Below are 23,086 nucleotides of genomic sequence, written 5' to 3' on the forward strand. Positions count from 1 at the left end.
CTGGGCTCTGCCGACACTGGCCTTATTAAACATGCTGTCATGGACTCCAGGAGATACCTCCTGAGCCGGCCGGTGTGTGTCCTCAGCAGAATGGCCCGGGGGCTCCTGGGAGCCTCCTGGGAGCCTCGTGGCAGCCGTGGGGAGTGGGGCGTTAGGGAAGGGGCTTGGCCGCGTGATCGCATGGCCTGGCTGCCCGGCACTTGGTAGCTGTGTGACCCAGGGGTGGTTGCTAGCCTCTCTGAGCCACGTTTTTCCTCAGCGGTTCCGTGGGAGATTTACACCCGCCCCCATCCATCAGAGGCTCTGTGCTCGACCCAGGGGCTCCAGGTGGGCCGATCCCCCACCCCGTCCCCACCCCCAGGCGTGCCTTGTGCGGTGGTACTGTGGGCAGTGTTGACCCCTGGGAGGGCGGGCTGCCTGGGGTGCAGTGAGGAGACACCAGTGGAGGGGACCAGGAACCAGGCTCTGCCCCTCACTGTCTGGGGGTCACTCTCTGGCTGCTTCACCTCCTCGAGCCCCTCATCTTTCGGGTGAGGGGACAGGGAAGGAGGCCCTGTTGTCCCAGGCCACAGTGTGGTGACACTGGGCAGCTCGCTTGGCCCGTGGCCCCTCAGCTCCCATGCTTGTCAGACGCTCTGAGGACCCTGCTCCACCCGCCGAGGGCCGTGGGAAGCCACCCAGCCCTGCCGCAGCGCCCAGGCGCTTTCCATCTCGGCCACCAGGAGACGGTGGACAGGGAGGGCCTCTGTCCGGGCCAGCAGAGCCCAGCGCCCAGCCTGCCCCGCCCCGAGGTGCTAGATGGCGAGACCTGGTCCCTTTTCTCATCCCGGCTCCTGCCCTTGCTGTCAGGCCGGGCCCGGCCATGCCCGCAGGAGCCGCGCTGTGGGAGCCTGGCTCCAGGGCGGCCTTCGCCCCCACCCTGCCTCTTCCCACCTCCGGTTGCTGTCTGTGAACTGGGGAGAAGGCAGCCTCCTGCCCTGCCCCCTTGCGCTCGTGGGAGGCCTGCGGCCCCCCGGGTCACTCTGCGTCGGGCACGTGGCGGTGCCGAGAGAGCCCGGCACCGGCCTGCGTCGCCGAGTGAGGGGGGGATGGCCGCGGGCGGCCGACGGGGCCCCCTGAGGGCCCGCTGTCCATGGAGGTGCGGGGGAGCCTGCAGGCCGGCCGGGCCGTCGGTTGGAAGGGAGAAGGGCCCCGCCTCCCTGGTGACCCGGGCCAGCGTCCACACCTGCGCCCGGCCAGCTCTCACCTGGACGACAGGTGATGCAGGTGCCCGAGTCCCCCAGGCTGATGGTGGCTCAGGTGTCGCTGCCTCAGTTACGCTGGGGCTTCTCTGGTTGGGGAAACGGCTCCGGGAGGCCCCAGCCAGACATCACTGCCCTCGCGAGGCCCGCACCTGGTGGGGGGCGGTGGTTCGGAAAGAGTGTAGCGAGTGCGCTGAGCCCAAGGCTCGTCGTTGTCCCAGGAACCGCTCGTGACCCCCAACGCTGGGCGGCCCCTGAGCCTTGCATGCCCGAGAAATGGCCCTGGCCCGCCAGCGTGAGTCCCAGCTGGGGACAGGGACCTGAAGCTGGTAGTGACCTCGTGCAAAGGGTCCTGCCCTGCGTTTCTTCCTGCTGCTCCGCAAACAGGGACGGTGCTGCCAGGGTCCAGGGCCACCAGGAGCAGCCCTGGACGCGAGGGTCCCTGAGCTGGGTGGGAGGACGTGCCCACGGGTGGGTGGTGGTGCTGGGCCGCCCCGCTTGGCCTTCCTGTCTTCCCGCCCCACGCGCAGGAGCCCGTGGAGGGCTGCCCAGGGCTCTGCAGTGTGGCCGCCCCACCTGACGTGACTGCGTCCCTGGTGGCCTTGGAAGACGTGAAGACGAGCCCCTTGCCCATCGCTCGCTCTCGTGTTGCTGTCTGGCCAGAGATGCTGCCCTGTTGTAACTGGAGGGCGCTACTGGGCGGCTGGTTAGAACGCTTTGCTGGCCTCCTCAGGGCCCTGCTCTCTTAACTCGAGGCTCACCGAGGCCAGGGGACAAGCGCGGCGCAGCAGCCGGTGCGCCAGACCTCGGAGGAGCCATGAGGTTGATTCTCCCCCAAACTCAGGATGGACTCAGGCCTGGATGTCACAGGGTTGGATGCAGGGCGTGTTGTGAACACACTGCATTGTGGGGAATTGAACTGAATGGGAGAGTAAACAGGAAGAGAAAACAAATTAAATAAAGCACCTTTGGCGCCCTGGTGGGCACGGGGCAATTGCGTGTGCAATTGTGGCGTTTTAGGAACATGATTCTGTGTGCACGGAAGACAGCTTGAGAGTCCAACAGTGGAACATCCATGGAAGAGGCTTTAAAGGCCCTCACTCTCTGCAGAATTGTGAAATTGCACACTGCTGTGTCATCTCCGTGGGAACAGTCATTTCCTGAGGGGCGTCTTCAGGAGGAAGACAGAGTCCTCCTAGCGTTCAGCACGCCCAGCGCTGTGGGTGCTTTTGGCGGAGTTGGGGGGGGGGCATGGGCTTGGCTTCCTGCGTCCAGTTCCCAGAAGCTCAGTGAAGTTGGGGTCCCACCTCTTCTCGTGTGCTTCGGCTTCTGAGACCTGCCCAGCCCAGGGGTCTGGTTGCGCCCAGCTCTGTGGACTCCGGGAGGGTCGCCGGGTCATCTGGTTGGAGGGAGGCGCCTCCCGGAGCGGATGGTCACTCCTGCCCTGAGGTCTGGTGCCCCAGGGACCTTGTACTTTTCCCCGAGGATTCGCTGTCCCCCGGGCAGACCTTGTGCCGTCCGTCCTGCAGGTGACGGGTCCCCAGCTCTGCCTGAATGCAGCCCGCAGGTGCTGCACCCTGGGTGTCCGAAGCCGGCCTCTTCCCCCAGCCCCCTGTCCCCACCCCGCCAGCCACGGCAGTCCCAGCCTCAGTGCCCGCAGTCTGATTCTCCCCGGCTGCCTTTTTCTAACCAGATTCTGTAGGGCCTGTGGGGGAAGGAGCCCTCTGTGCCCAGTCTTGTGTCCCCTGGCGGTGCGGCTGGCATGCTGACCTGGTCCCTCCCCTCTGCGGGGTGCCCCACAGTAAGAACTTGGGGCCCAGAGAGGATGGGTGCACGAGGCTGAAGATGCCTTTGAAGGGCTGGGCTCAGGTCCTGAGCCAGAGCTGCCATGTGCCCCTGATCGTTCCTCCTCTCCGGCGGGGATGCAGGTGCGCTGGGGGTGCTGGCCTTACCGGGTTCTTTGTCTGATTCATAAGGGCAGCTTATAAAACAGTTGGTAACGCGCAATGCTAGAAAATCATTCTAGTTTATCCCCCCAAAGTCCGAGCTGCTTAGTTTGTCCTGGTGTCCCAGGACATCGGGGATCCGACAGCCCCTGTGTGGGCCCCCGGTCCTCATTCACAGCCCGCAGAGCCTGGTTCGCCCTGGCCCTGCTGCTTGGTGGGGAGGGCAGCACCCAGGGGGGATCATTCCTACCCCACTGCCTCCCGGGGGTGACCCGCAGCGTGGCTGCAGAGGTGCTTTGTGACATGGAAGTTTCTCCCCACGTAGGAGCTGTCATCGTGCTTCTGGATTTAGAGGAGGCCAAGTCCCTATGATGCAAAAGAGGCAGCAGCATACAGTGCTTTGTTTTGCAGAGGAGACAAAGCAATTAATTGTGGTAAACAGAGCGTGGAGCTTCTAGTGCAATCAGGGACCTTCTCTGCAGGGACCTCGGGAGCTCAGAGGTCTGTAAATATTTCTGAGAAGGTAATCGGCTGCTGCGTATTTGCTGGTGAACGACGAGCCTCAGGGGGAGAAACGGCTTCCCGTGCACGCGTGGTGGCCGCCAGCCCCGAGAGGCTGTGAGCCCGGGGTGAGGCCGGGTGTAGGGCCCCGCCTGGAAACCCCAGCCGGTCCACGGAGGGGGCTCAGTGTGTGAGTGGTGGCCGCCGTGCCCCGCACCCCTGGAGCTGGGGCCTCCTCTCATGCAGGCCCTTCCCCTTGTCTCCTGTGATCGCAGGTTGCCGCTCGGTGGGGACCAGGTGGGGACAGGCAGGGGCAGTGCCCAGCGGGAGGCCTCTGTCTGCTCTGATGTCCCTGGCCCCTCTGATGTCCCCTCAGGCCCTCCCTCTGCGCTGGGCCCTGTGCTGTCTGTCACGAGACTCCGTTTCCACGCACGAGGGGCTGGGCTGGCTGGGGGTGGACTGGGCAGGGACAGCAGGGCGTTGTGTATTGGGAGGCCAGGGGTCAGGGATGGGAGTAATAAACCAGGTGCGGGAGCAGGTTGGCGAGCTAGAACCAAGGACCCGGATCTAGAGCGGACCAGGTACCGGCCTCCTCTGCAAGGGAAGGAAGTTAGTGAAGCTGGGGCTGAGCGTGTGGGGTCGGGGTGTGGGTGAGAGGGCACGAGGGAGCCAGGCGGCTTCCTTAACAGGGCAGGGGAGCCAGGGGTGGGAACGACCCGGTGCAGTAGGAGGCGGGGCCGTAAGGCTGGAGGAGGAGCCCTAAGGGGTGGGGGCGGGACCTGGGGTGGGAGGTGGACACGCCCACAGGGTGTGAGACACGTGGAACCCAGAGGGACGGGTGGGCAGCCCACGCAGACTCGGGGACAGCGAGGTTGGCGGTCTTCCCGTTGACTTCGAGGGGGAAGCGGCCACAGTCCGCAGCGCGGCCCACGGCTCAGAGGTGCCTCTGCTGTTAGACAGTGTCTGGAGGAGGCTCTGGGGTGTTGGACGCGGTGGTCCACGCCTCACTTTGTCAAAGTCTCCCTCTGTCTGCAGGTTAAACCTGAGTCTAAAACTTTACAAACAGAAAGACATCGAATGGAGCAGCCGCAGGAGGAGGCTCAGAATATTTGATGAGGATAAAAAACGAGGCTGCTGTGGGTCTGACGGCTTAAAAGCTCTGGGTAGGATCTGAATTCAGATTCTACAGAGATGCATTTGTTTTCAAGAGTTTGTGGAGCAGTTACAAAATTAATCATCTGATCTAGACCATAAAAATTGTCAAAATCTGAAAAACCGGAATCATACGGACTGCCTTTGCTGAGCATAATCCTTTAGAACTAGACAATAAAGTTAAACCTGAGTAATGAAGCATCTGGAAATTAGAGAGCCCTCTTCAGAATACATGGGTCAAGATGAAAGTGACCCTGTAATTATAGAATAAATTGAGAAACATGGGACCTCAGAGACTCCGCTTTACTGTCTGTAAAGTTCACATCTGCAGTTCTCCGTCCCCTTCTATCAGTGAACCTCAATCAGGCCCATCACAAAATATTCGAAACGCCCTAATAATTGGTGACCAGCAAAGGGAAGAAAAAAAAAATGCGTGGGGTGTGGCCTGTGCTGGGCTTGTAAACAAATTCATGGGCGAAATGCCTTTTATTATTTAAAAACATTTTTTTTTTAAAAAGCCTAGTAACTCTTTAACTGAAGAAGTGAGAGATGGAAAAATAAGTCAGCTTATGATAAAAGGCGGTGAAGGAACCAACGATAAAGTAAATGAATGGCTCAGGAAGTGTCCTCCCTGCCGGAGCCCCGCAGAGCCCGCCTCCCTCCAGGAGCTGATGGAAGCCCAGACCCCAGGTTGGTACTGGGGCAGGTGGTGGAGGCATCCTCTGCCCACCAAAATTCCAGATCCCGGAAGGACAGCCAGTGCTCAGCGTGCGCCATGTGGCTGGTGCAGGCAGGCTTGGCAGGCTGGCCCCGGAGACACAGCTCCAGCTCGCAGGAGCCAAGCTCCAGATGCCAGCCAGGGGCAGCCCTGCAGCCAGGCCCCCAGGTCAGGGCAGCTGTGTGCACGCCGCCCTGCTCACTGTTGTTGTAACATCCTAGCAGTAACCAGAGGCATCCAGGCACGGGGGGTCTTAAGAGATTCAGTAGCTTCTCCTGAGTTTAATAGAAAGGAAGAACCAACCCTACCCTTTTTTTTTTTTTTTAAATTTTATTTATTTATTTATTTTTGGCTGTGTTGGGTCTTCGTTTCTGTGCGAGGGCTTTCTCTAGTTGCGGCGAGCGGGGGCCACTCTTCATCGCGGTGCGTGGGCCTCTCACTGTCACGGCCTCTCTTGTTGCGGAGCACAGGCTCCAGACGCGCGGGCTCAGTAGTTGTGGCTCACGGGCCTAGTTGCTCCGTGGCATGTGGAATCCTCCCAGACCAGGGCTCGAACCCGTGTCCCCTGCATTGGCAGGCGGACTCCCAACCACTGCGCCACCAGGGAAGCCCAAGAGCCTTACCTTTGATCCGGTAATTCCGCTTGCTTATAATTATGGGAAAACAAATTGCCAACAGCCTGAGTCTCCAGCGTTGGCAGAAGGGTGCCCTGGATTATCATACGTCGCTGTTGAAATATTTTCTAACTCCCAAAAATCACATCTTCAAGTAATAGTCACTGAGGTTAGAAAGTGCTCTCAGGATATTTCTTTTTGGGGGGAAAAGTGTGATCCGAAATCACACACGTCTACACACATACACACACGCACACACACACACGTCTATATATGTCCATGCATGTAAAACACACACCCTCTTATGTATGTATAAAACACAGTCTATATATACACGTGTATAAGCACATACATGTACACACACGTAAGACGCACACATGATCTACACATGTAAACATAACCTGCATGTGTATGTGTACATGTGCTCAACATTACAAATCTATACACTACACATATAGGGAACACACCTACGTGTGTACATATATATAAAATGCATACATATATTTACATGTGTATGTACATGTAGAAATGATCCCAAGTTTGCTTGTCTTATGCGCAATAAAAAGACTTAACAGGGACTTCCCTGGTGGTCCAGCGGCTAAGACTCCACGCTGCCAATACAGGGGCCCAGTTTCAGTCCCTGGTCAGGGAACTAGATCCCACATGCTGCCACTAAGACCCAACACAGCCAAATAAATAATAAAATAAATAAATAAATAAAAATTAAAAAAAAAGACTTAACAGAAGCAGGTCACAGTGTTTGCATCATTTAGTTTAGGTTAGTAGAATTACAGACATCTTAATTTTCCTGTTTGAATGTCTGTTGTATTTTCCACGTCTTCTCAGCGAGTAGTCAGCATGGTTTTCTCACCCGGGTTCATTCCCGCCTTAGGCAGGTGAGACCCCTTTGTGAGGTGCCTGGCTGGGGGCCCTGCTCAGTGACGCTGGGCTCCAAGGTCCCTCAGTATCCTCTGGGCGTCTCAGCAGGTCCCACTGCACCGGGATCCCCACAGACTCTGTCCCTCAGCTCACACGCATGTGCACATACAGACACAGGCATGCACACCACGTGGTCCCCAGGGCCGAGACGTGTGTCCGTCTCATGTGAGGACTCCCAGTGCCCACTGGTGTGCTCCCGCCTGCCCGTGGCGGCTCGGAAGCTGCGCACAGCGCCCCAGCTGTCCCCTCCCTTTGGCCGGGTGGAGGGTTCTGGCCCCGCCTGGTCTAGCCCATTGGTCACCCTCAAAGCCTGTGTTGTACTCATGGGACCAGGCTTCTTTCTGCCAAGTCATCGGTTCCTTATCATCAGAGAAGGGGTTAGAAGAGGTCATTTCTAAATAACCATGCGGGATCTGTGTGCAGACTGGGCTGGATTCCAGTACATGACCTTCAAGCCCCCTCCCAGCTGGCCTCCCCATCCCCTGCCCGGCCCTGCACTCAGCACGCCACCCTCACCGCAGACTTCTGGGATCTTTGGTAAACAGCCTACTAGTAAAGCCATTAAAAGAATCTCTGGGGCATCTCTGATTTACAAAGACAGAAAGAAAGACAACAAGGTCCAAAGCCTGAGCTTTGAGGAGCCGGAGCCGGGCTCAGCGTGCAGACACAGGGCCAAGCGACCTCGCCGCTCACCTGTCCTCGCCCATTACATGTCCTCCGGCCTGGACGCTGGCGCCCGGTGTGCTCAGCCTCTGGCCGCAGCCCCGTGGAATGCGTTTGCTTTGCCAGAGGCCTCCTGTAAATGCTCGTCAGCTAGAGACTTTGTCAGGTTGGACTTCCGGGCCTTTGAAGATCAGCCGCGGTTACCCGTGGAAGCGGGTGGAGCGGAGACAGCCTGTGCTCACACCTGCGGGGCCGTCACCCCCGGCGAGTGTCCTCTGCCCCGTGGGCGTGGGGTGTCCGCGACCGTGAGGTCTCGGGGCCTCCGACAGGATGGAGGGGCCGCCTCTGCGCGCCTTTGCCCGTCCCCACTCCGTTCCTTCCCTTTGCTCTGAAACCAGACGGCAGAGTCGGCGGACCTTCCGGAAGATCTTCCTGCCCTCTGTCCGTGGGGACCCCTGGGGGGGCCACCGACGCCCCGTCACTGAGGCCTCAAGCGTGGGGTCACGGCCTCGCCTCCAGCGCTGGCCTGCTCGCCTGCGTTTGGAGCTCCAGCACCTCCTGGGCAAGTCCATTGCTGTTTTGATCCGCGGTGCACTCAGTCCCCTGAGGCAGCTAATTAGTCCCCTGGCGGCATCCCCTCCGCTGGGTCAGAGGAATGGCCCCAGGGCAGGTGTGCGTCTGTGTCAGGCGGCACTGAGTTTGCTCTGCCAAGTGGCCTTCCACGGGTTAACCTCCAACGGTTTGTGTTTCATCTTGGGTTCATTTGAAGCAGCAAATGTCAGGAAATGTCAATGTAAAGATCAATTGTCTCTTTCTTCATCATTTCAAGACATTTTAAAGACAAAATCGGGTCAGTTGAAACCTAATCTTCCGGTGGATTGTGCTTTCCTGTGCTCCCGTGGGTGGCGCGCCTGTCGAAGTGTGGGTGTGCATGGACGTGGAGGCGGATGGAGTGTCAGCTGGGACCTTTCCTGACTAGGAGCCCTAGGGGTGCCGGCCCCTTGCTGCGCAGTCTAGCGTGCCATCGTGAAGCTCTTAGGAAAGAGGGCTCGCACGGTGCCGGGTGGGTGGCAGGGCCGTGGCTGGGTGCGCTCACGCCCCACAGGGCAGGCAGGTGGGCAGGGGCGGCCTGGCTGGGAAGGGCAGGTGGCAGGAGTGGCCGAGGCCCACCTGAGTGCTGCCAATGCTGCAGTGTTGGGCCCTGGCCTGCTGCCACCCTGCAGTTTCAACAGGGATCCTCATCTCTGCCACCACGCCGCCCCCAGCAGAGGGGGAGCGTGACCTGGGACAAGTGTCTGTCCACACAGGAAGGACGGCGGGGAGCTGCGGGGGGCATCCCGGGCCGAGCATCTCAGGAGACAGGTGGACCTTGCCTGCCCTCAAGCCCGGGGCTCGAAGCCTGCAGGGCAGGGCAGGGGCTGGGCCGGGCTCACAGGATGGGAGCTCTGCCGGCCGTGTCATCTGGTGCTGAGACGTGCCCTGCGCCGGTGGGTTGGGAGACCCGTCAGTGAGCCAGCAGGGTCAGGGTGAACGAGGCGTAGAGGCCGGCGCTGGGTTTGTAGCCCGGAGAAGCGAAGGCTCTTCCGTGGCGGGAGGGAAGAGAGACGACCCCGTGGCCGCACGTGGAGTCGGCGTGGGTCCTTCTGTACCGCGGCCTCTTGCGCGCTCGTTGCGATGGCCGCGGGCTCCTTTCCATCACAGGGACGGGCCCCATTAGTGTTGGCAGGAGGCCACGTCTGCTTCGTGGTCCGTTGGAACAGTGCGATGCCTGCGGCAGCACCTTCTCTGCAGGGCAGGAGGGGCTGGGCCGCGGAGGGAGTGACCGTCCACGTGCCAGACTTGCCGATCGCGGTTCCTGGTCTCGGAGAGTGCCCGGTACGCGTTGTCTCTGGGGCAGGTGGTCCTCACCCCCCTGCCGTCCCCGCCGCGCGCAGGCCTGGACGACTTGCCGATCTGAGGGATTCTCCTTGACGCCCGCCCGCCCCTCCTGCCACGCCAGTGTCTACGACATGTTTCCGTAGTTCTCCGTCTTCGCCGAGGACAGGCCCCTGTGGGTGGCGGTGTGCGTGGTAGTCTCAGCGAGTGACGAGTGGGAGGGGAGGCAGGAGCTGGCTGTCCCCACCCCTCGCTGGGTTCCCGCCCCCCACCTCCACCTAGCCCCCTGGTGGCCCCTGCCCTCCCACGGGTCGTGTCCCTTTAAGAACTGCCCTCTCCGTGGGCGTTTGAAGAACAGAGGTGGGAGTCTTTGTCCCACGACCGTCCCCAGACACTGCTGTGCTCTTATTAAATCAGCCCTCACCGCGGCGGGTCCTGCTCTCTCTGGGGGATGAGCACATGGAACCCGAGCCCGCGGGGCCCTGCTGGGCCTGGTGGCCCCGGGGCTGCACCCAGGCCGCTAACTGCCACCTGGAGAGCCGGCGTGCCGCTCTGTGTCCACGCGTCACCAGGCCACACCTGGCCACACCTGGCCTTGGGCCCGAGTGAAAGTGCACATCCCTGTACGGACAGCCTGAGCCGGCAGCGCCCGCGGGGCAGAGCCGGGGACCTATCCACACCTGCTCCCCATGCCCGGTTTTCTTTTTCTTCTTGCGGGGATGCCGTGACGAGCGCTGTCACCCCTTCGGTGGTGATTCTCAGGCTCTGCGTTGCTCGCCCTGTCACGATGGGCTACGTGCTCCTGAGCCCCGGGCGTGGCCGGGGTCCAGTAGGAGTGTTAATGAGAGCTGAGGTGAGACAGTGTCAGCTTTTTAGTTACGCGGCCCTCACTGAAGTTCAGATGTGAGGATTCTCGCGTGGCGGTCCAGCGGTTTCCCTTCGGGTGTGGCATTTCCATCAGTTCTCAGAAGACGGCTCAGCAGAGGGTTTTCGAACAGAAAGCGGAGAGGGGTGGGTGGGGTCGGCACTGTCCCCACGTATTCTTGCCCAGTCATCATAATTTTTAAACAAATGTTAAAGCTACTTATGTATATATATTTTTAAAAGACGGAAAGTTGTAAACACCTTTTCACCAAAAACAAGCCATACCTTCTCCCCACCTTCCCCTCACGTCAAAAGGTGCCAGTTTCAATCTTAGGTTGTCTTTAGTTTTTGTGTTTTGTATTTACCTGTGTCTTTATCAATAGCGGACCTCTCACTGCTGTGGCCTCTCCCGTTGCGGAGCACAGGCTCCGGACGCGCAGGCTCAGCGGCCATGGCTCACGGGCCCAGCCGCTCCGCGGCATGTGGGATCTTCCCGAACCGGGGCACGAACCCGTGTCCCCTGCATCGGCAGGCGGACTCTCAACCACTGCGTCACCAGGGAAGCCCTAAATAGCTCTTTCTTGATTTATTTAAATAACGACTTTTCAAGCAGGAAGGGAAGGTGCGGATTCGCTCTTGCCCCCATGGCCCCCGGCTCCCAGCGTCCTGGTCAGAGGGCGGCCTGGCCGGGCTGCCCCTTGTTGGGGCCAAGTGCCGCTCACGGGAGTCAGTCGGTCCCCTCCTGTCACCCTTGGACTTAGCAGTTGTGTCCCCACGTTGCGAATTCTTCACAGGTTCACCCCCGCCGTGGTTTATTGGAAGCGGCAGCTTCTCCAGAAATCCCACGAGTGGGCACTGCACACAGCGTCCTCCCGGCGTCCTGCCCAGGGCGCTCCCGCAGCCCGATCCCCTGCCATCCCCAGAGTCCAGGAGCACGGCGGGGAGTCAGGGTGAGAGAGGACGGGACGGCCTGGAGGGTGGAGCCGGCCCCTCTGGCCGTTGAACACGCCGCTCCACGCTCTTTGTGCCCAGCCCTGCTGCTGAGAAATGTCGTGCCATCGTCCGGGCCTTTATTGCCTCCTTTCTGCCCATGGCCCGCCTCTGGGGGCTTTTGTCCATCCCCCTCCTGAGGCGTCTGGTGAGGTGTCTTTCTGTCATCCTGCCGGAGTGGTCATTGGGCCCGTTCAGTCTGCAAAACGCCAGGTCTGCATCTCTGGACAGTTTCCCGAGCTGTGAACTCAACGCCATGCTTCTCTTCCTGGGATCCTGGTCGATAGTTGGCGTCCCGGATGGCCCCTGGCTCTCAACCCCAGAGGTCCCGATCCGGGGGACTGGGTGGCCACGGTGACGTGGAGGTGCCGCCACGCACGGGTGCCACGGGTGGGTGCTCGGCTCCCTCCGGCTCCGGTGTCCCGTCCTGCTTCCCTGGGTGCACAGGAAGTGTGTTTGCGATCTTGCTGGAGGGGACTGCATTGGGGGACTTCCACCTTGGCAGGTGGAAGTGGGTTCCTCTCGAAGTGCGGAAATGCGGAATCTGCTGCAGGGGCCGGGCCAGCAGTGAGCCCTCTCCGCGTCCTCCTGATGGCGCTGTGACACACACAGGGGTGTGAGCTCCGTGGCTGAGCCGCCGCTGTTTCCCGTAAGATCCACGACCACGAAGCGGCCAAGAAACTCCTCGGCCTGCTGCTGCCTCTCTCCTGGCGGGCGGGTGGCGTCTGCCTGGGCTGAGCCCTGGACACACGGGGAAGACGGAGGCACTGCCTCGCGCAGCAGGGACGCTGTGGGCACAGCGGGGCCACCAGGCCTCCTCTGACAGATGAGGCTGGAGCTGGGCCCTTGCTGTCCGCCTCTCCCCGGGTTCACGTGCTCTTCCTCTCGGCAGAAGGCGCTTCTGACCGTCAGTGCGGAGTGACCAGGAGCCGGCTGCCAGCGCCCCTCTGAGGGCTGCGCCTCCCTGGGGGTCACCCCAGCTGGGGGTCCAGAGTCAGCTCGCAGCTCAGACCCCTAAAGCTCTCGTCCTCAGTCTGCAGGCGAGCCTGGCTGGGCCGAGGGTGGCCATTTCCCACGCCCCAGCCGTGCCAGGTGGCGGCGTGGCGAGCCTGGCCGGGCCGAGGTGGCCGTTCCCCACGCCCCAGCCGTGCCAGGTGGCAGCGTGGCACTGTTCATCAGGCCTGGGAGAATCTTCAGGACCCGTGGATTACATACATGACACACTTTGAACCAAGGCCGCAGCGTCCCTGGGGTGGCCGTCGAGTTCACGTGGAGATGCAGCCTCACTCAGGACCCAGTTTGGGCACAAGCTTGGGGCAGGGCGGCCACCGCAGTCTCAGGAAGCAGCGTGTGTTCTTTGCGACTTGGAGGAAATGGGCTCCAAAAGGTGAAGTCAACAAACATTCAGGTGACGTCTATAGAAAGTAACGTCCTGTCCATTTCATTCGCTGTGCAACTTCATCTTCCTTTAAACGTGTCGATGTTCGAGCGTAAACGTGGGGTCGAGCTCGTCACTTCACAGCGGTCCCGGCGCCCACAAGGACTTCTTAGGAATCGTAGCCGATCTTAAGTTAAGCGAATTACTTGCCGCTAAATAATTTCAAAATAATAATTTTTAAAATCCTTTTATGCTGTATGAGAAAAAGTGTATTCAGCGTGAAGTTTGGCTGCATTTTAATTGCTTGTTATGTGGCACCTCTGAAAGTCCCTGGGTCAGGGACCGAGCAGGTTGTGAGCCCGCCCTGCTGAGGGCTGCTTGGGGTGGCCGCCCCCAGGCCCCAGAGCCTGAGCGTGACACAGGTCCCCAGAGTTTGCCCAGCAAGGGCTGCCTGCGGTGCAGGCTGTGGCTTTCACTATTGGGTGCCTCTGAAGGCCCAGGCAATTCCAGCTTGTGAGGCAAAGTTGGGATCTGCTGGGGAAGTGACTCTGGTTCTGCAGGGCTGCTTTTTAGGACCCCTGGGAGCACTGGTGGGTCCTCCCTCCTCTCCTGTCCCTTCCCCCTCCCTCCCCTCCCCCTCCCCACCTCCACCTGCCCTCCCTCCCCTCCCTCACCCCTCCCCCATCCTCTACCTCCCTCCTCCCTCCCTCCCCTTCCCTCCCTTTCACAAAGGAAGAATTTCTCTTTCCTGGTGGAGAGTGACATTCCACCCCCAGCACTGAGGCCCTTTCCCTCCCTCGGGGCCTGGATTGCATCCTGACACAGCCCACTTGGTCTGGAGGTTTCCCAGCCGAGCCTCCATCAGGACGAGCCTGCCCTGCCGGTGAGGTGGAGGGCAGCCGAGAGCATCTCTCTCCCTGCTCATTTCTGCTGCGAATTAGTCTTGCTATTAAAGAAAAAAATTACACCCACCATTCACATCATTAATTGAAAGGCCCTTATTATCTCATTAATGGTGTGTGATATCTAAAGGTAGATCAACTTGGAGAAGCTCGTCTGTTCAGTCCCTGAAGAAATGTGATTACATCTCGGGCCTTATTAAAACGTCTCCCTCACAGCCCCCCCTCGGCTGTCACGCGGTCCATCCTGCCACCTTCCACGGACACCCACCACCACACAGGCCTCCGGGTGGGCCTGCCGCCCCGCGTGGCTGCGCTGGCCGGGGTGTAAGGGAAGCGTGCGTGGCTCTTGGGCCAGCTGGTCGGCGGCACTCTGCCTCCCCAGGTGCCAGTGGGCCCTCACTGCTTCGAAGCCTTCCTGACTGTGGGCAGGTCTGATTCAGGATTTTCCGGTGGCAAAACTTGGAGGGATGGAGTCAACCCTAATAGGCTCAGCAGCCACTTAAGTGGGCTGCTAAGGCGGAGAAGCCTGTGCCGCTTCCTGTAAACCTGGGACAGAAAGAAATCAAACGTCCCCCGGCCGTGTCCTCTTGCCGAACCCGGGATTAGCTGGGGTAGCCGCTGGCTCCTGGGCTGCCTTGTGGAGGGAACCCCTGTGCCTCGCGGTGGTTCCGTCCTCTCTCCTGGGTCCTCATTTAACCACGTCCTGGGTTTCCACGAGGCCATTGCGCACCCCCAGGCCCCCAGGGCTCTGTGCCGGGGAGGGGTTGCCGCACGGAGGGGAGCGCGCTCCGTTCATCCTTCAGGACGTGGCCACGTGCCAGCACCGTCCTGATAGGGCCGTCCGGGCTGGAGGTGTTGGCCGGGGGGAGCCGTTTAGGGGCTGCCCGGGTGGCTGGGTGGAGTTGGCAGAGCAGGTCCCGGGCAAGAGCAAACGGTTTTGGGGGCCTCAGATTCCCCCTTTCAGGCTGGAAAACGAGGCACAGAGAAGCGCAGGGACCGCAGGGCTCGGATGCCAGCTTCCTGCGGCTCCCAGCCATGGCCACCCCTGCTCAGCCCCATTGTGGCCACGGCCCTGGCCCAGGCCCTTCCGGGGAGGCTCTGGTGGGTGGCGGGAGATGTCTGGGGGATGAAGCTGTACACACGCCCTCTCGGACCCAGAGACTTGGGGCACAAAGAGCCCAGGTGACTCAGTAGTCCTGAGCTCGATCCCTGGCCACCACCCCCTGTGTGACCCCGAGCGGTGGCCACTTCCCCCCCTGCCCATCCCGGGACCAGGTCCCGAGAGGAACTCAGAGAGCAGCAGGGGGTGGGGACTGTCTAGCACACCTGGGGCCCTGGAGCGGGGACTGCTGCCGTCCAGGCGAGGTGGTGAGCGGTGGCACGCTCACCCCCCGCAGGCCTGGCTCACCCATTCCGGCCCCTGGAGGGGGTCCAGCGCAAAGGTAACAAACTCGACCACAAGGTCCTGGGCTCGCCAAGTCCTCTCCCCTCATGCCGCATAAATAACAGAGATGAGATGAAACTGCTGGAAGTGCTCGGAGAAGTCTGCCTTGCGGTCCACTCTCAGTCCTCAAAGCTCTTGGTCTGTGCGGAACGTTCATTTTGTTGCCCTTATCAGTTTGAGGGTTTTCAGGGCAAACACGATAGGATCTCTTAATTCAATTTCGGGATGTTTGTTTTTTGATATATAGCACACAGAAGAAGTTGCATTGATCTTGTAATTCCTCATGCAAAGAAACAATATTTGGTTTTCTCTTATTTAGTGTGTGTGATGCTCAGCTGGGCCGGCGGGGGCGGAGGGTCCAGCTGGACGGGATGCGGGAGGTTTGCAGACATCCGGCCTTCCGCCCTTCTCCGCGCCCCTCGCAGCAGGCAGACGGGACACCTGCTGCCTCTTGTCAGGGAGCTGAGGACCCCGCCATGCCCGCCATCTTTCCTTCTCTGCTGGGGCAGGCTTTCCTGGGGCTCTGTCTGCGGGAGCTATGCTGCCCCCGTCCCCAGCCTCACACTCTGCGCCCGAAGCAGGGACCCCACCCTGCTGAGCACCTCCAGCCCCCGGCGAACCTCACAGCCGAGACCAGAGTGTGTCCCTGTGTGGGGTTCAGCGTCTTCCTCTGAGGGGTGGGGACCTGCATCCGCTCTCAGGATTGTCACGGATGCAGGGGGAGCACAGGTGCTCGTGGAGACTCATCACTAGTGACACTGTCACCTAAAGGATTCCTAGTCCCCTGTCATTCTGAGGTCAAGGAGTTGGGAAGGTAGAGCATCTCAGGGTCCCCCCAGGCCCCCCACCCTTACTGAAGGAGAACGCCCAGAGTTACAGCTTGTGAAAGTGACAGTGGAGGTACTGGGCCGCGCCCACTGCACTCTGTGTGCTTTGTGTGTTCCGGCTAAGGACACATGCCCCACCCCAGGTGCCCTTGGCCTTGCATGGCAGTGGGTCAGGCAGTGGACCGCGGGTACCTGAAGCTGGGCGTGACGTGGGTGTGTTTTCCTGGAGAAGCTATGAGAACCGTGTGTGTGCAGTGACCCCACCGCCCCCCCCCGGGGCCCTGCTTGGCACGTTGTCCCTTCGGGGGTGAGGGCTCCAGCAGGTGCCTCCCCTTCTCGTCCAGGCTGGCACATCCTTGGGGGAGCCTCCTCGGGGTGTCAGTGGACAGCTGTGTGCGTCCCAGCTGCCTGTCTGGCAGGAGCCTAGAACCCACATGCGGCCGGCTCTGGAGGCTGGGGCCATCCCCCCTGGTGGCCCAGCCTGGATTTGGGCCCCTTGGCCTGGAAAGACCCTCCTGAGTCCCACACCGAGCCTTTGCCAGAAGCTGACCTCGTGTGTTTCACTGCTGTGTGTCCACACTGAGTCACCCCTGGGCTCATCAGTGACCGATTAGGAACCAGGACTCAGGCCTCCAAAGGCCACTCCCCCAGGAGTAACTGCTGGGTGGGGCGTCTGGGGCGGAGGTTGCTGGTTGGAGCATCTCAGAGGATATAGTTGGCACTGGCGTGGTACCACGTGCGGCCACACGTCCCACACACCCTATCCGGGGTACGCGCCCAGGACCCACGTCGCCCAGGCACTGAGGTGCCCTAGAGGACCCCAGCTCCTTCATCGCTGTCATAGCGGGGTTGCCACCCTTCTTGTTCTCCACAAGGAGCTTTGATACTGTGCTCCCACGGGGTCCCGATGGGGGCCGTGCGGAGGGTGACCCATGGGGACAGGTGTGAAGCCACCTTCCCCAGGGGTCTCAGGGCGACGGGCCAGCCCCTGTCTGCAGACTCCCTCATCTGCTCTCGGCCACTTCCTGTCCGGGGGTCAGTGCTTGCCGTGGGCCTGCACTGGTGCTGCCGTAGCCGACGTGCACGTTTGTACCCAGGCGTTGCTGCGGGGGAGAGGCTTGGCTCTTGGTGCTGGTTTTGTTTTTGTTTTTAATTTAATTTATTTTTATTTTTGGCTGTGTTGGGTCTTCGTTGCTGCGCTCAGGCTTTCTCTAGTTGCGGCAAGCAGGGGCTACTCTTCGTTGCTGTGCACGGGTTTCTCATTGCGGTGGCTTTTCTTGTTGCAGAGCACCGGACTCTAGGCCTGCGGGCTCAGTAGTTGCGGCACACAGGCTCAGTAGTTGCGGCACACAGGCTCAGTAGTTGTGGCTTGTGGGCTCAGTAGTTGTGGCTCGCAGGCTCTAGAGCACAGGCTCAGTAGCTGTGGCGCACGGGCTTAGTTGCTCCACAGCATGTGGGATCTTCCCGGACCAGGGATCAAACCCATGTCCCCTGCACTGGCAGGCGGATTCTTAACCACGGCGCCACCAGGGGAGCCCCCAGTGCTGGGTTTATGTTTCCAAATAATCCCGTTGGAATAACCTCATTCTTGCTGGGACGTGCACGCCAGCCTGTGAACCTGTCGCAGAGTCAAACAATGTGACGCCTCCTGTGACATGGTCGCCCTTGGTTAGAGTCGCACTCTTAAATACCAGTCTGATTCTGCACGCACTCCCCCTGCATTGTTAGGTGACGCCTCTGTCACGCTGGAGACAGAGCAGGAGAAGCGGCCACAGCGCCCCCAGTGAAGCCCAGCGACTCTTAAGGCGATTCCTCCTCCTTGGGAGCAGTGACATGATTTTGAGCAGAAGTTGAGCTGCATGTACTTAGAAATCAGTGGAAATAATCAGATCGCACAGGCGCTGAGTGTGTGTGTGGAACTGTCGCTTCTTTCCTGGTGGGACCCAGCTGGGTCTCCCGGGTCACGGGGGGCGGTTCAGGAAGCGGGCTGTTTACCTGGAAGCTTCCCTGGTGTGGCAGCCGGCCAGGCCCTGGGGAGCTGCCCCTGCCCGGCCTGCCCTCCACCTGCAGCCCGGCAGCCGGACATGGTGGCCCTGGGGGTGGTCCTGGACACTTCAGTGTTGCTGCTCTGGGCCTGGGCTGGTGGCGGGCCACTTGCCACGTGGTTCTTGGTGCCGAGGTGGTGCGTCGGTCCTATGAGAGCTCGACTCCCCCCCGCCCCCCCGCCACCACCACCAAAAAAACATGCCTGTCCCGACTGCCTGCCAACAGGCGGCCCTGAGTGGGCGCTAGTTCGAGGTCCCTGGGATTCAGACTCCACGCCCGGGGTTAGGGCCTTGATCGGGTCACCTGTCCTCACCGTCCTGCCCTCCCAAGTGAGAGGTCCGGATCCCAGTCCTCCCAGGAGCTGCCCCATGTTCTGTGTGTCTTTTGCAGAGCTCACTGTGCTCTCTATAGGTAACATTCTAATCCTTGAAAGAGCTCTGCCAGAGGGTGGGGTTGTCCCTACATCTGGGGTTCAGAGATGGACCACCCAGGGTCACACAGCTGACCAGACCCCAGGGCAATCCAACTCCATACCTGGGCTCCCAGCCACACCCCAACCCGCCTGCCCAATCGCAGGCACCACGATTCTGCGAGAAGAAACGGGGCTGAGACATTTGTGCCAAACGCCTCTCTCAAGGTGTCGGTTTTTCCTTTGTTGGCCACGTTTAGCACTGGGGATTGGATCAGTATTGGATTAGGATTAGTATTTAGTATTGGATTACTTTTTTGTGCTGCGTTTTCCTGGGGACGGAGGGAGGGAGGGAGGCAGGAAAGGAAGGGATCGACTTGGCTAATATCTTAGTTTAAAGATTACAGTTTATGTGTCAGATTCCACTAGTTCCCAAGTAGCACTCAACTGGGTAAAACATGGACGTGACTGAGATTCCTGCGCTATGAAATGGTATCTGGATAAAGCATGGACGTGACTGAGATTCCTGCGCTATGAAATGGTATCTGGATAAAGCATGGACGTGACTGAGATTCCTGCGCTATGAAATGGTATCTGGATAAAGCATGGACGTGACTGAGATTCCTGCGCTATGAAATGGTATCTGGCACAGAACGTGTTCGCGTTTTTATGCGTCAGTTTGATCAGTAATGGTGCTAATGGAACATAAGCCTCCCGTGTGCTGGGCCCTCTGCCAGGCGCTGGGAGCACGTACGGAATCTGGTGTAGCCGTGGCCCCACAGGCTCAGGCTGAGGTTGGCTGCTCACGGGACTAGCTGGCTTCCAGTGGGAGGGTTAGAGCCACAGCCTACTTTCAGGACCATCCCAGACGTTGTTTTGTTTATTATTTTATCTGTCCATCCTCCTACCTGCCCCTGCATCCATCCACCCACCCATCCGCCCACCCATCCATCCATCCATCCATCCACCCACCCACCCACCCATCCGCCCACCCATCCATCCATCCATCCACCTATCTATCCATCCACCCATGCATACACCCACCCACCCACCCATCTACCCACCCATCCACCCACCCATCTACCCACCCATCCACCCACCCATTGATCCATCCATCCACCCACCCACCCGCCCATCCATCCATCCACCTGCCCACCTGCCCTCCACTCAACATTTACTTGGACACATGCCCTGCTGCTCTCAGTCGAGCACGGTGAAGTTCCAGAGGCTGCTGGGCCTGGTCTGTCCGAGCCTTTGCCCTCAAGGAACTGAGTCATATGGTAAAATCATATAAAGGCCCTGAGGGTGACCACGCTGTGGAGACAGCATAAGGAACCACACACCTCCCCAGAATGTGGCTCTGGAAAGAGAACACCCGAACCGAAGCCTTGGCCTCCGGGAGGGCCTCTCCTGCAAATCCTGCCTCTGTCTCCCGGGGAGGGGCCGTGCCAGTGGATCAGGACCTGGGAGCCAGCTCTCTCCTCACCCCCAGTCCCAGCTTCAGCCCAGCGGTGTCCCTTTTGTCGCTGAGACCCTTGGCGGAGCAGATGAGGGTAGGGGGCGGAGGAGAGTCTCCTCTTTAAACGCCGTTCTGAATTGATGAAGACTGCAGAGACACTTTTGCCTCTAAAAGTCCGTAAATCTCAGGCCCAGAGTACTTGACGGTGATCCTGTAAGGTCCCTGAAAACAAAAGGGAAGCGTCCCCACGCCAGGCGATTTACAGCCCGGGTCTCACTGGGATCAGGAGGTAGAAACCCTGCCGCGCAGCTGGTTCACTAGTTTTGAACAGTTTCCAGGAAGGAGCTTGCATTTTAAACCTCACCGTCGGGGCACTTGTCCTGTAGCTCAGTGGGTGGTGTCCCCCTGGAGGGATGTTTACGCAGCGCCCAGGGGCTTGAATCACAGAGCCGGGCCTGGGGAGCCGGGGTCCCTTCCCTGCCGCCCTGTCCGCAGGCTCCCCTTGGCCCCACGTGCTCTCTGCTGCGCTCTCTGGACCTGCACACGCAGGAAGGGCCCTGGCTGGAGGAGCCTGCCCAGGGCTCAGTCCCTGGGGCCTGGCAGAGACCAGGGAGGAGGCATGGGGGCCTCGGCATCCAGGAGACGCGGGAGAGCCTCGCGGCTCACTGCCCCGACGCGTCCTCCTCCTTTCACGTGTGTCCTGCTCCACGGGGGCCCCTGGCCTCCCGCCAGAGGCAGCCCTTTAGTCGGAGTGCCCCATCACTCCTGGTCAGGCCAGATGCCCCTGGACGGAGGGTCTCAGGGCATCGTGTACTTGGAGGGATGGGAGGCGCAAACCTTCCGCCAGCACCCAGGGTAAGGGTGTTCTAAAATGTCGCTGCCTTTGGCTTCTTTTGTAGAAAAAGAGCCCGAACCACCCAAATCCCCGTCCCTCCCCCTCCCCGCAGCCTTCCTGAGCCGAGGTCAGAGCCTTGCACCAGGGCTGCCGGAGGCCCTCGCCCTCGTTGGAGCTGCGCACTGTAAGTGAGCTGTAAGGGGACGTCTGTGACCCCAGAGTTCCTCTCCCAGAGTTTGTCTACTTATCCCAGAAGGTTCTTTCCCCTTGCCCCGAGGGGAAAAGGCCCTTTCGCCTGCAGCATAAAGGCAAGTGGGGGGTGAAGGGCGGAGTAAGGCAGCTTCTGCTCACCCAGGGCCCACCAGCCCCACCTTCCAGGCACCGCTGGGGGGCTCAGGAGGTGATGGCAGCCGGGAGGGGCCCCCAGGAAGGTGAGCCGCAGGTGCAGGGGAGCCTCGTGCCCACCGGCCAGTGCCCTTCCTCGGGACCTCCTTCTTGGTCCCGTGGACGTGGCCCGAGCGGCACACGGGCCCCTACACGCTCAGCTCCTGCGGACTCTGGAGCGCACGGGTCACTGCAGGGGGACGCGTGCAGGAGCCCAGACACGACTTCAGTGGCTGAGATCGTGGGCCTTGGGGTCCGGGGATCGGAGCATTTGGTGCGGCCGAAGCCCTGCTGTGTAGACGGGGCTGTACGGGAACTGCGGGGGAGGGGCGCGGGCATGGTGGGCGCACACCAGCCGTGGGCTCTGTGCATCGCCCCGTTCTCCCAGCAGCACCGCAAGGTCAGCGCTGTCGTCGTCCCATTTACAGCTGGGCCGGGTGAGGCACCCAGCTCACCCCTAGCGAGGGCAGCGCTGGCGGATGGCACGGGCGTCCTGGCCCCAGAGCCTCCACTCACGCCCCCTGCCGAAGGGCGGCTCGGGCGGGCTGGGGGGGTGTGGTCCGTCTGCCGAGGGGCCGGAGTCGTCGCTGATGCCACCAGATGACGGCTGGGCCCTTCACACAGGCCTGAGCCAGGGAGCCGGGGGATACCTAGCAGGGAGGCCCTCACCTGCCCCAGGTCGCTGTGAATTCACTTGTTCAAAGTTTCAAAAGTCTATAAACGTCTCAGCAAGTTATCGGATTGTTGGCAAACTGATTCTAAAGCTCGCAGGAAGGAGGCAGAAGACCCAGATGGCCCAGACAATATTGGCAAAGAGCAAAGATGGAGGCTGACGCTGCCCAGCATCCCCCTGGACTGTGAGGCTGCAGACGTCGAGATGTTACACGACGCACGTTCGTGTGCCCGACGCGCAGTGAGGCCAGACAGACCGAGACGTCAGCGTTTGGAGCGAAGAGGTTTATTTCAGGGCCACACAGTGAAAACGGGTGGCTCGTGCTCAAAACAACTCCCCAAACCCAAACTCCCCAAAGGGTTTCAGCAAAGCGTGTTCAAAGGCCAGGTGAGGGAGGGTGTGGTCGCAGGGTGTGTGGCAAAAGAGGAGACACGTAGACCACTGGGACGTAACAGAGAGCCCGGAAATAGCCCCGTAAACGGAGTCAGCGGGCCTTGGACGAGGGGCAAAGGCAACACAACGGAGCAGAGGTGGCCTCTTAGCACGTGGGGCTGGGACAGCAGGCCATCCCCGTGCGGAAAACTGAGTCCAGACACGGACCTGCCACCTTCGCTAGATGAACCCAGCGTGGATCACAGACCCACATTTGAGACGCAGAACTTACGAAGCTGCTGGAAGTCGACCTAGGAGACAACCTGGGTGGCCGTGGACACAGTGATGCCTTTTTAGCTGCAACACCAAAGACGCGATCCTGGTAAGCTGGGCTTACTCAAATGAAATCTTCTGCTCTGTGAAGGACAGTGTCAAGGGCGTGAGAAGACAGAGCACAGAGTGGGGGGAAATATTTGCAAAACGTGTCTGGCAAAGGGCTATTATCCATGTAAAATGCCCCTTTCGTGCCTCCAGGCTCCTCCCAGGAGCCCACCAGGAGGGCCTGAGTGGCTTTGAGTCCACTTGCCACCCTCAGGCGATTGTATGCACGCGCGGTGCTCTCACGCCCCTGTGGTCCTGGGCGCTTTCCCCACATCTCACAGGGTGGCCCCAGCATACGCTGGCATGAAAGCGGGCCTTGCGGGCCGAGACACGCTGCGCGTTTTCCCTCCCGGCCTCCCAGGCAGCGGGAAAATCAATGTGAGAACATACTTGAACAGCTTGGGAAAATTAATCTGTTTTACAATGTGTATGACAATGAAAATATCATTTTGCTGGTGAGTCTGTGAAACCAG

General features: G+C 60.2%; 1 protein-coding gene across 2 annotated transcripts in view; it reads left to right on the top strand.

Annotated features, from left to right (window-relative positions):
- The window catches only part of TBC1D22A (TBC1 domain family member 22A), a 311,485-nt gene that overhangs the window by 279,113 nt on the left and 9,286 nt on the right, over positions 1 to 23,086 (top strand). Inside the window, exon 13 of one of the 2 annotated variants that reach the window (XM_067698424.1) lies at positions 4,724 to 5,348. The exons of the other annotated variant lie outside the window; for it this stretch is intronic. Within the exon in view, the coding sequence (XP_067554525.1) occupies positions 4,724 to 4,801 (78 nt within the window). The 3' untranslated portion in view covers positions 4,802 to 5,348. Of the gene's footprint in view, positions 1 to 4,723; positions 5,349 to 23,086 lie in introns of those variants that run through there. 2 annotated transcript variants of the gene reach the window in all.

Source organism: Pseudorca crassidens, chromosome 11 (assembly GCF_039906515.1).
Source record: "Pseudorca crassidens isolate mPseCra1 chromosome 11, mPseCra1.hap1, whole genome shotgun sequence".
In the NCBI taxonomy this organism is placed as follows: Eukaryota; Metazoa; Chordata; class Mammalia; order Artiodactyla; family Delphinidae; genus Pseudorca; species Pseudorca crassidens.